Source organism: Tursiops truncatus, chromosome X (genome assembly GCF_011762595.2).
Source record: "Tursiops truncatus isolate mTurTru1 chromosome X, mTurTru1.mat.Y, whole genome shotgun sequence".
Classification (NCBI taxonomy): Eukaryota; Metazoa; Chordata; class Mammalia; order Artiodactyla; family Delphinidae; genus Tursiops; species Tursiops truncatus.
The window spans coordinates 3,096,225-3,107,936 of record NC_047055.1 but is presented as its reverse complement, the minus strand read 5'-3'; the positions used below and the strand labels follow the sequence as shown (position 1 = coordinate 3,107,936).

Genomic DNA, 11,712 nt, shown 5'->3' with positions numbered 1-11,712 from the left:
TGCCTGGAGCCTGCCATGCTGGCGATGCAGATACCCTTGCCCTGCACTGCCACAGCAATACCCAGGGGAGCTGGGGTTTGCCAAGTGGGCCCTGGCTCTGTTCTCAGTGCTCACCTGAGGCCCTCCCGCCTTATATGGGTGCCAGGGTGTTCTGTGACCTCCCTCTTGGGCCTCTCCCTGGCAGGTGAGGGTCCTGGTTGTGCATGGAAGATGACAGAAAAAGCCAATGGAGTGAAGAGCTCCCTAGCCAATAACCACAGCCATCATGCACCTCCTGCCATCAAGGTCAATGGCGAAGATGACCACAGGACCAGCAACAGGTGAGTCTGCTGAGGCTGGATCATTGCAGAGGTGGCCCTGAGGCTGCGACTTTCTCCCAACTGTGCCTCATTGTCACAGAGTAAATAATCTTTGGCTCAAGGACAGCCTCTAAAAGGACGACGGGAGGGGAGAGTGCTAATAGGAGACAAAAAACAAAGAAACAAACAAGCCCTTGGTCACCCCTGCTCCTTCCTCTGCAGGCCACAGTCTGCGGCCGACGATGACACCTCCTCACAACTACAGAGGCTGCAGAGGAGGGGTGGCTTCTGCAGGTGGGTTTCACCACTGCCCTGCTGCAACCCCTCCGTCCCATGGGGCCTGTCAGATCATGGGGTCCTCTCCGTCCCACAGGGCCTCTCTATTAAGACCTCTGGGAAGTACTGTCAACGCTGTCCTAGCTCAACTTTTTCTCGGGAGGAGGTTCCTGTGAGCAGGCTCGGAGTGGCAGTGCAGGTTTCTCTTCAGACTTGCCTGTGGCACTGTTGGGAGGAGAGATGCTTCCCAGCAGAAGGGTATAGGTAGAGGGCTCCCAGGTCTCCAGCCCAGAGTTGTAGGCCCCATGGGGAACTCAGGAAGCTTGAGCCAACCTTCCTCCTGACCTGTCCTCCCTTAGCATCATCTCCATCTTGCCCCAGAGACCCCCTGTTTGTTCTTCACAATCGACAGAGACGGCACCTCCTACAGGAAGTCTTCCCAGATTAGCCCCTTACCCCTCAGGCTGCTGTGTTGGGAGTCACACCCGAGCACCATCCCCCTGTCCTCGGCGCAGGTCCTCCCTCCACAGTGCGGTTCTCTTCTCTCCTCTCTAGGATTGCCTGCCTCATGGGGGTCATCAGAGAGTGGGCCAACAAGAATTTCCACGAGGAGGAGCCCAGACCTGACTCGTTCCTTGAGCGTTTCTGTGGGCCTGAGCTCCAGACCGTGACGACACAGCAAGGAGATGGCAAAGGCGACAAGGACAGCGAGGGCAAGGGCAGCAAGTATAGCTGTCTGGCCTGTGGGACTGGAAGGACTCCCAAGCATGCGGTTGGAGGGTGTGCTGGGGTTTCTCATAGCACAGCCAGGGGCTGACCAGGGCCTATGCCCTCTCTACCAGCCAGTGGCCCACCTGCCACAGGAGCCCCTGCTGGCTTTTCTCACCTTAGCTGCCTCTTGCCGGCTGTCCTCTTGCTGCTTACCTGAATGTGGGCAGGGAGAGGGCTCAGCCAATGGTGCGCCAGCCCCATAACTACAGAGGAGGGTGCATATAGGGAATGCTGTGGAGGGGATGCCAGTACCGGTGCCCATGTGAGCACAGGGGTGGGTCTCTGAAGAGGCCATGCTGGGGGGCTGCCTGGTGGGAGAAGGCCCAGAAACGACTGAGCGAGACAGAACAAGCGGAGAGGCCAGAGAAGGCGGAGCTGGAGGGTCTGTTCTTTGAGGAATGAGTAGGCGACTGTGGATGTCTGGCCAGTAGGGGAAAAGAGCTCTTGCCAAGGCAGGACACAGCATCTGGGAAAGTGATTTGGGAGCTGGAGGCCGGGGACTAAACAGGGAGTGGGGGCGGGGGCGGGGACAGGAAGCACGTGACGCTTCCTTGCTTGGAGTTCCTCTCTCTTCCCCGGAGGGATGTGGGAACCGGCCCTGAGCCCTCATTACCATGCTGTGGACGTCCCTTCCCAGGGCCTGAAGCCTGCCTCAGTGAAAGCACTACCCCTCATGCGCCCTCTGGGCAAGAGACTTCCAGAGGACAGAAGAGCCAGTGGGCCCATGTGGGGTCTCTTCGCCCTCCAAGCTCTACTCAGATGCACAGTGCCAGGTTGTGGCTTCCTGAAAAATGAGGCCCTAAGACAACCCGTCCCTCACACCACATATACCCTTAGGTGTTGCTTTTTCAGGGTCCCTTGGCTACTGGAAGCTGGGCTGGGGCCACACTGGGGAGCCAGTTCCCAAGCCTGGCCTCTGTCTCCTCAGGAAGAAATGTGAACTATTTGTCTTGGACCCAGCTGGGGACTGGTACTACCACTAGCTATTTGTCATCGCCATGCCTGTCCTCTACAGCTGGTGCCTTCTGGTGGCCAGGTGAGCAGGGGGTGGTCTGGGAGGGTGTGGCCAAAGCAACCCAGTCCCAGTTGTGAACACAGAGCTCACCCCAACCCAGCCCTCTTTCTGGATTCCCTGCTTACCAGTGGCCCCTCCCTCTTCCCTATTAACCCCCAGCTCCTTCAACCCCAACCCGATTTAATATGCTGCCAAAAGCTTCATGTCTATCCTTTTCCTGGTGTCTGTAATCTCTTCCTACTTCCTCATCCAAACCGATACTGTCCTAGGTGAGGCCGGCCCCCTCTCTCCCTGGGACAAGTACAAAAGCCCTGCAGCCATTCCTTACAGGCACTCTTGCCCTCTCTAATGCATCTTCCACACTTGCAACTAGCATGATTGATAGAAACTGGGATTTGATGATGTCAGGCCTTCCTCACAAACCTCTCAATGGTCCCTCATTGCCCACAGGATGAAGTTCAAGCGCTCAGCGTGGCCTTCAAGGCCCTCTGGACCTGGCCTTTCTCTCTAGCTCCACCTTCTGGACATACCCCAGCCCCAGCACTCACTATTCTTGGATCAGAACATGCTGTTTCCTCAAGAGAAAATTCCCTTTCCCCATTTTCAACCTATGGAGATTCTTCTTGCAGTCTCAGTTCTGAAGTCATTCTCCACATGTAGCTTTTCCTGACAGTGTTGCCCCCCCATCCCCTACCTCAGTCATTCATTCAGCAAGGATTTGACTGAGCACCTACTGGGTGCTAGGCCTAGTGCTCAGGGCTGGGGACAATGTGGTGAAAAAGACACACGTGGTCTCTGCGCTTCTGGAGCTCTCAGGCTAGTGGGGGACACTGACAGTGAACATGAACAAACCAATGCCCGAGATGAGTCCAAGAACCAGAGGCAGGGAGCTACTAGAGAAAGGGCATTCAGGGTGGACTTCTCTGAGGAGGTGGTACCTTGGCTGAGACCTGAGTGACGAGAGGAAGTTGGCTATTTAGATGCTTCAGGTTGGTGGAGGGAACATTCTGGGAGGAGGGAACAACAAGGTGCCAAGCGCCTGTTTCAGGATGGCCTAGTGTGGCTGGAGGACTGCAGGTGAAGCATCAGACAGGCTTTGTGTGCCAGGGGAGGGGGCTGGGTTTTATTCTAAGTGTAACCAAGTAATCAGAGCTCAGTGCTCCTCCCTTGACTTGTATGCTCACTGAGTCATCATCCAGGGTTCTGTCCCTTCTTCTGCCCTCTCCCGAGGCACCTACCCATCCAGTCACCAAGTCTCGTCAATTCCTCCTAAAACTCTCCTGCCATCTCCAACCTCTCTTCATTCCCACTGCTTCGAGTCTAAGCCCAGCTACTGCTCTCTCTCTCTCATCTGGGTTGGCCAGTACTCTGCGTTGGGTTCTCAATAGGTGTGTGTCGAAGAGCCGAGCATGGAAGCTATTCAGCTGTGTATTGTGTGCATTCTTCCAACAACTCGTTTTTCAGTCAACTCACTCTTGTTGAGCACTTGAATCCTGGGCTAAGATGTGCTCTGGGCTAAGATATGGGGCATGCAGTAATGACGAAGAGGTGGTGGTCTCTGTCTTCTTGGAGCTCATAGTCCAGCGGGCAAGACAGACAAGTAATCGTCAGTAGTGATGTCTACATAATAATAAGGGTTGGAGTAGTACTTGCTTGTGAATGTCTTCTTGGCAGCAGACTGACTGTGATTCATCAGTGCCTCTGGTGGCCATCCCAAGCCCTGCTCACAGTGTGCAAACAGTTTGGGGACTTCAGGGGGCCTTGGCTAGCTTTATGGTGAAGCCCAGCCCTGTCTTCCTGAAGAGCCTGTGACCTACAGAAAGATTACTGCATAGTATGGCTGGTGCTGGACTACTTCTCAGATGTGGTCTACATCGCAGACCTCTTCATCCGATTGCGCACAGGTAAGTGGATAACTGGGATGTGCAGGCAGGACCATGGCCCATGAGACCAAAGGCTTGGATCCACATTCTCAGGAAGCCCTCTTGGCATGGTGTTAGCCTCAAATGTTTGTCTGGGACACAGGTTGGTGGTGATTTGGGGGCGATGTCTTAGGGTACTTACGGCCAGCCATGCTCTGAGTTTCCTATACCCCTCCTTGGGAAAGAGAGTTGAGTGATCACTTTGTTCCTTGCTGAATACTAGTCTACCAGGAGGGACAGGCCTGAAGGCAGAGGTGATATGTTGGCTGTGTCTCCATCAGGTTTCCTGGAGCAGGGGCTGCTGGTCAAAGATACCAAGATGTTGCGGGACAACTACATCCACACCCTGCAGTTCAAGCTGGATGTGGCTTCCATCATCCCTACAGACCTGATCTATTTTCCTGTGGGCATCCACAGACCTGAGCTGCGCTTCAACCGCCTGCTACACTTTGCCCGGATGTTTGAGTTCTTTGACCGCACTGAGACACGCACCAGCCACCACAACATCTTCCACATCAGTAACCTGGTCCTCTACATCTTGGTCATCATCTGCTGGAATGCCTGCATCTACTACGCCATCTCCAAGTCCATTGGTTTTGGGGTCGACACCTGGGTTTACTCCAACATCATTGACCCTGAGTATGGCTACCTGTCTAGGGAATGCATCTATTGCCTTTACTGGTCTACACTGACCCTCACCACCATTGGGGTGACACCACCCCCCGTAAAAGATGAGGAGTACCTATTTGTCATCTTTGATTTCCCGATTGGTGTCCTCATCTTTGCCACCATCGTGGGTAACGTGGGCTCCATGATCTCCAACATGAACGCCACCCGGGCTGAGTTCCAGGCCAAGATCGATGCCGTCAAACACTATATGCAGTTCCAAAAGGTCAGCAAGGAGATGGAAGCCAAGGTCATTAGGTGGTTTGACTACCTCTGGACCAATAAGAAGAGTGTGGATGAGCGGGAAGTTCTCAAGAAGCTGCCATCCAAGCTGAGGGCTGAGATAGCCATCAACGTCCACCTGTTCACACTCAAGAAAGTGTGCATCTTTCAGGATTGTGAGGCTGGCCTGCTGGTGGAGCTGGTATTAAAGCTCCATCCTCAGGTCTTCAGTCCTGGGGATTACAAGGGGGTATTGGGAAGGAGATGTACATAATCAAGGAAGGAAAATTGGCAGTGGTGGCTGATGATGGTGTCACTCAGTATGCCCTGCTCTTGGCTGGGAGTTGCTTTGGAGAGATCAGTACTCTTAACATTAAAGGCAGCAAAACGGGCAATCGACGCACAGCCAATATCCGAAGCCTTGGCTACTCAGATCTCTTCTGCTTGTCCAAGGATGATCTTATGGAAGCTGTGACGGAGTACCCTGATGCCAAGAGGGTCTTGGAGGAGAGAGGCCGGGAGATCTTGATGAAGGAGGGATTGCTGGATGAGAATGAGGTGGCAGCCAGCATCGAGGCGGATGTGCAGAAGAAGCTAGAACAGCTGGAAACCAACATGGAGACCTTGTACACTCGCTTTCCCTGCCTGCTGGCTGAGTACCCAGAGGCCCAGCAGAAGCTCAGGCAGCGCATCATGGTTTTGGAAACCAAGATGAAGCAGAATAATGAGGATGACTACCTGTCAGATGGAATGAATAGCCCCAAGCCAGCTGCTGCTGAGAAGCCATAATGCCTTGGTCCCAGCTGCCTCTGCAGCCTTGGCCTTGACCCCGGGGGCTAGAAGAGTTGTGTAGGTCCCCACATATATATGCATTACCCCCATGTCCCCTTGATTTCTCCCAGAAGCCTCTCTGTCAGCAGGTTTTTGACTCAATCATCCAGAAGCCCTTCTCCAAGTCCAACTAACAGCCCATCTTGTGCAGAGTGCAGACCGTGTTTGGCTCGGCTTCCAGAAGCTTCAGCCTGTCCAAGTTTAAGGAAGGAAGAGGAGAGCAGCATCTCTCTGGGCTCCTTTGTACCTAGTCACCTCCCACTTTGTTCTTCTCCTTTTTAAAAAATTTCTTTTTAAATTTTTACTGGAATATAGTTGATTTGCAATGTTGTGTTAGTTTCAGGTGTCAGTTATGCATATACATAGATCCACTCTTTTTTAGATTCTTTTCCCATATAGGCCATTACAGAGTACTGAGTAGAGTTCCTTGTGCTGTACAGCAGGTTATTGTTGGTTATCTATTTTACATACAGTTCACTTGGTTCTTTTCTAATATGTCTTCTGAATATCTCCATTTCCCTGCATGAGTATGTAGTTCAAGCACTGGCAGCAGACGCTTAGCACTGGTCTCAGTGTCTGTCTTCCAAGGCAGACAAAAGTATGGAGGGGGGCAGGTAGGAGGTGCTCACTCCAAGTCCTGCTCTGTCGATCCGTCTGCCTGTCTGCCAACCAGGACTGCGACCCCTGAGGTCTTCTCTAGACCAGGGGGATGATGATGCTCCTGGTCTCGAGTCCATTCCAGAGCAGGGAGTGAGGAACTAGCAGTGGGCCAGCAGGCAATGCTGGAGAAGGTGGTGGGCAGGAGCTCTGGCCATCACCTCTATGCAGAGCATTTCTGAAGAGGCCCTGAGGCTGGTGGTGGGTGGAAGACTCTTCAAGTTAACATCTGCAGTAGAAACACTTACGAGTTAATAAATTCCTTTGAACTATTTGTGGTTATTGCTCCACGCTGCTAATGTTCTCTCCCTTCTTACCTCAAGCCCTCTCTTTTCCCCATATTTCTCTTTTTCCCTTACTCAGGACTCACTCCGCCTGGAATCCCCTCTGCTGTCTTCTGCTGCCTGCCTAAGCCCTACTGGTCCTTCTGGACTCAGCTCAGGTAACAACTTGTTGGAGAAGGCTCCCTTGACTGAACGGGCTCCCACACGAGGCCGTCAATCACCCCCTCTCTAGGCGTCTCTGTCCTGGCTCTTTATCACACTGGGTGGTCCATTTTGATGGATCCAGTTTCCAGACTGTGGGCTCTTTGAGGGCAGGGCCAAGGCAGTCTCCTTCACTGCTCTGTCTGTAGCCTTGGAGACATGCCTGGCACAGAGGAGGAATTTGGAGAATGTTTATTCACTGGGGCAATAAGTGAACACACCAAAACTCCTATGTTTCCATTTGCCAGAAGCCATGTCTTTACAGAAACACCGGCTATGTCTGTGGATTTGGGGAGGCTCTCCTGAAGGCTCAGATACTTGAGTGGGTACCACCAGATGATCAGGAACCCCAAGGACAAGTGCTAATTAGTGGGCAGGTGCAGACTCCGATGCCTTTGTGCATACCAGTTCTCTCTCTCTCTCTCTATCTCTCTACTAATTGTGGTTCAGTACACATAAAATTTACTATCTTAAATATTTTTAAAATGCACAGTTTGGTAGTGTTAAGTACATTTACATTGTTGTGCAGCCAATCTGCAGAACTCTTCAAACTGTGAAACTGAAATTCTGTCCCCATTAAGTAACAACTCCTCAGTCTCCCTCCCTCCAGCCCTGGCAATCACCATCCTACCTTTTGTCTCTAGATATGTTATATAAGTGGAATCATACAGTATTGGTCCTTTTGTGACTGTCTGATTTCACTTAGCATAATGTCCTCAAAGTTCATCATGTTGTAAAAGCTGTCAGAATTTCCTTCCTTTTTAAGGCTGAATAATATTCCATTGTATGGATAGACCACATTTTGTTCATCTACTCATCTGACAATGGACACTTGGGTTATTTCCATCATTTGGCTACTATGAATAATGCTGCTATGCACATGAGCGTACAAATGTCTGTTCAAGTTCCTGTTGTCACTTTTTTTGAGTATATGCCTAGAAGTGGAATTGCTGCAGCATATAGCAATTCTATTTTTGACTTTTTGAGGAAACGCCATACTGTTTTCCACAGTGACTACACCATTTTACATTCCCACTAACAGTGTACAAGGGTTCCATTTCCTCACACTCTCACCAACACTTGTTGTTTACTGCATTTTTTTGACAGTAGTCATCTTAATGGGTGTGAGGTGGTATCTCTTTGCAGTTTTGAGATTCATTTCCCTGATGATTATTGATGTTGAGCATCTCTTTGTATGCTTGTTGGCCATTTGTTTGTCTTCTTTAGAGAAATGTCTATTTAGTTCTTTGCTCAATTTTCAATTGGATTATTTGTTTTTTGTAGTTGTTGAGTAGTAGGAGTTCTTTATATATTCTGGAAATTAACCCAAAACAGACATGTTATTTGCAAATTCTCCCCATTCCATAGGTTGCATTTTCAGTCTGCTGATCGTGTCCTTCGATGCACAGAAAATTCTAATTTTGTTGTAGTCCAGTTTATTTATTTTTTTCTTTTGTTGCCTGAGTTTTGGTGTCACCATTCATTTTTATTGGGATTCATTCTTCTAGCCAGACTTCTTTTTAAATTTAATGTAATTTCTTGGCCTCTTCCCTAGCTTGTAGTAATAAATCTCAATCAGGGGAAGACTTACTTGGAGAGATCTGGAACATTACCCATGCCTAGGCCCTGATCCCTGAGAGTGGCAGAGGTAGGGAGGCAGCATTCGTGATAGGCCAGTGTTCTGTGTGTGCCCTCCGTTTTGGTATGGCACTGGAAGAAAAGGCTTTAATCTCCTTCACTTCCAGAGAGGCTAAGCCACTAAGAGGTAGAAGCCTTGGAGACCAGCCAGCTGCTTGCCCAGACTCTCATGGCTAAGGCTGCGCTAAGGACGTCAGTTTCCACCATGGGCTAGGACCGCAAGTAGATGTTAGTTTTGTAGCCCTAGGATGGCACTGGGCCCAGAGGCAGAGGGATGACTGCATTGAAGAATGTTGCCTTGGTTTCAGCAAGAAATCTGCAGCATTTCTCCCTGGAGCCTGTTTCACCCTCAGTCCAGCACCAACGGGTCCATGACTTTTAGTCCACATCAGTCAGGTGAACATTGTATCTTGGATCTGGTTTTCCCCAGGGGAAAGCAGGTGACACACCTGGGTCACATGGGGAGCCCACCGGTTTGAGACGCAGACTTTAGGGTTCTCAGCTCCCACTCTCTCCTTGGCTTCCCTTTCCCCAGACATCCTCGAGTTCAGTCACTGCTAATTTTTTGTGGTGCCTCGAATGCCTGTGTTCTCTTAGGCTTCTAGAATTTTCCTCATGCTGTTCCCTCTGTATGGATCACTCTTTTCTGCCTTTTCTTCCTCGAAGACTCAGTTCTTCCTTCTCTCAGCCCCACCACAGCCTTCTATGCGAGACTCCCTTGCACACTGGACTGCCAGTCTCTGTTTGGCAATTGGTCTCTTCTCATCTAAGCACAGTTTGTTCATTGAGAAGAGGATGAAGGAGTAACAGCAGGAATATCTGTGAGTGTGTGAATGCGTGTGTGCGTGCACCAATGTTAACCCCTGTGTGGATGCAGCGTGGACGCCTGAGTGAGCACATGGGTGTCATCCTAAGCAGACAGTGCTTATCTCTGCACCCCCCGTCAGCCTGTCCAGCCACCTCCTCAGTTGCTCTCTCGGCAAGAGCATGACTCTCTCCCTCTTGTCACTGGCCGCCAACCCCGCTTCTCTCCCGTAACTGGCTGTAATATAAGAAGTACATTTTCCATTACCGGTTATAGTATTTATTCAGCACAGTCTAATGTTCCCTGCTCTTAATTTAAAAATGGTTACGTTGGAATATTTTTTCTTTTCCTCTGAAAATCCCACCGAAGGTAAATTGCCCTATTTGTATATGGTCATCAAGTTGCATTTCTCTGCACTGGTGAACTTCTATAGGAAACAAGAGCCCTTTCTCCCACCCACCACTTTCCCTCCCCTTTCGGTCTGACCCTGGGTGGCTCCTGCCTGGCTTGCAGACTGCCGGCCCCACCTTGGCCCCGCCTGAGTCCCAGACTCAGCACCATCTATCTGTCCCTCAGTCTGGAGCCTAAAGCTAGTCTGACCTCTTGCCCCTTTCTCCAGGGAGAGGCCAAGGCAGAGGGTCCCCCTCTTCCAGAAACAGGAGCTGGGAAGCCCCCAGTGCACCGGTGCACCGGAACCCGGCCACCAGAGGGCGCTTGGACCTAAGGAAAGGATGGTGGGCTCTGCTCTGTGAACCCCCCATCCCCAAGCAGAGGGCTGAGAAGGGCCCATGGAGGCAGTTCGGTGGCTACTTACAGAGCCTCACTGAGCTGTGGGACCACGTCTCTCTCCCGAATACCCTGCTGTGATCCCTTCAAATGCCCTCAGATGTTCCTGCGTGTCAAAGCCAAATGGCTCAGTTCAAGTCTGTGTATGCTAGATGCCCAGACTTGGCTGGGTATGGAGGAAATGTCAGGGTTGAACTGCAAGGGGACCTGGTGGTTATTATTTTAATCTGTATTCAGAAAAAATGCTACTAACCCACAAAACACTTGATGTTATGGTTATTATTCCTCAGCATGGAGCTAAAGAAAAATGAGAGCCGATTTAAGGTTGATTTAAAGAAAAGAATTCTGTAAGTAACTATTCCAATGGCCCATGAAGGTGGAGCACGGATGATGGCGAAATATCCAAATACCTAACTGACACCACCATGGCGTTTCACCATGAACACCGGCTCCCTCCCACCCTCCCCGTGTCAGCCATGGCACGTACACCTTTCCAGTTGCTCAGGCCAAACTCTTGGAGTTATCCTGGACTCCTCTCTTTGCTTCATCCACCATATCCAACCATCCAGGAAACACTCTACTTAACTTTCAAAATAAAATCAGAATCCATGCACTTCTCCCGCCTCCACTGGCCTCACCCTGGTCCAGGCTGCCACCAGCTCTCTCCTGGATGGCTGCAGTCATCTCCAGACTGGTATCCTTGTTTCCACCTCGCCTCCCTGCAATCCTCTCCACCCAGCCATCGAGGTTTTTAAAAAATGAAAATCCTATCACATCACTCCTCTGCTTAAAACCTGCCAGCGGTTTTCTATTATTCTTATAATAAAATCCAAACTCAAGACATGGTCTCCAGTTCCCGTGTGCTGTGGCCTTGCCGACTCCTGTCTCCCCCCGCTTCGCTCTACCCCAGGCCCTCCAGTCTCCTTTTAATTCCTTGCACACTCATGCCCAGCTTCTTTCTGTTTTTGTGCCCCTTGGTTTTCCTCTGCCTTGACTCCTCTGCCTTTGGACCTTGCTGTGGCTGGGCCCTTGTCTTCAGGGCTCTGAAGGGGCCCTTGCTGAGATCCACATTGAAAACAGCTCCCACTTGCTCTGTCACGTTCCGTTTGATCACCCTGTTTGATTTTCTTCAGGGCATTCATCACTCTCTCATCATTCTGTATATTTGTTTCCCTGTTTACTGTCTGTTTCAAACCCCATTTGACTGTCCACACCCCGAGGCAGACATTATTGCTGGTCCCCCTCCTGTTGCCAGTACCTCTAGCAGCCATTAGCCATCACAGTGCTATTTACATGCTGAATGCCTGGAACTCTCTGCGGGGCTGGCTCCCTCCTCTCT

The 11,712-nt window shown here is 50.8% G+C and overlaps 1 protein-coding gene across 1 annotated transcript; it reads left to right on the top strand.

Annotated features, from left to right (window-relative positions):
- Positions 1 to 210: 210 nt before the first annotated feature.
- Positions 211 to 5,960, top strand: CNGA2 (cyclic nucleotide gated channel subunit alpha 2). Its single transcript, XM_033849699.1, is given in 7 exon segments — positions 211 to 320; positions 522 to 593; positions 1,131 to 1,301; positions 2,275 to 2,382; positions 4,165 to 4,265; positions 4,565 to 5,413; positions 5,416 to 5,960. Coding segments are annotated over 7 exon segments (1,956 nt in total).
- Positions 5,961 to 11,712: the final 5,752 nt, after the last annotated feature.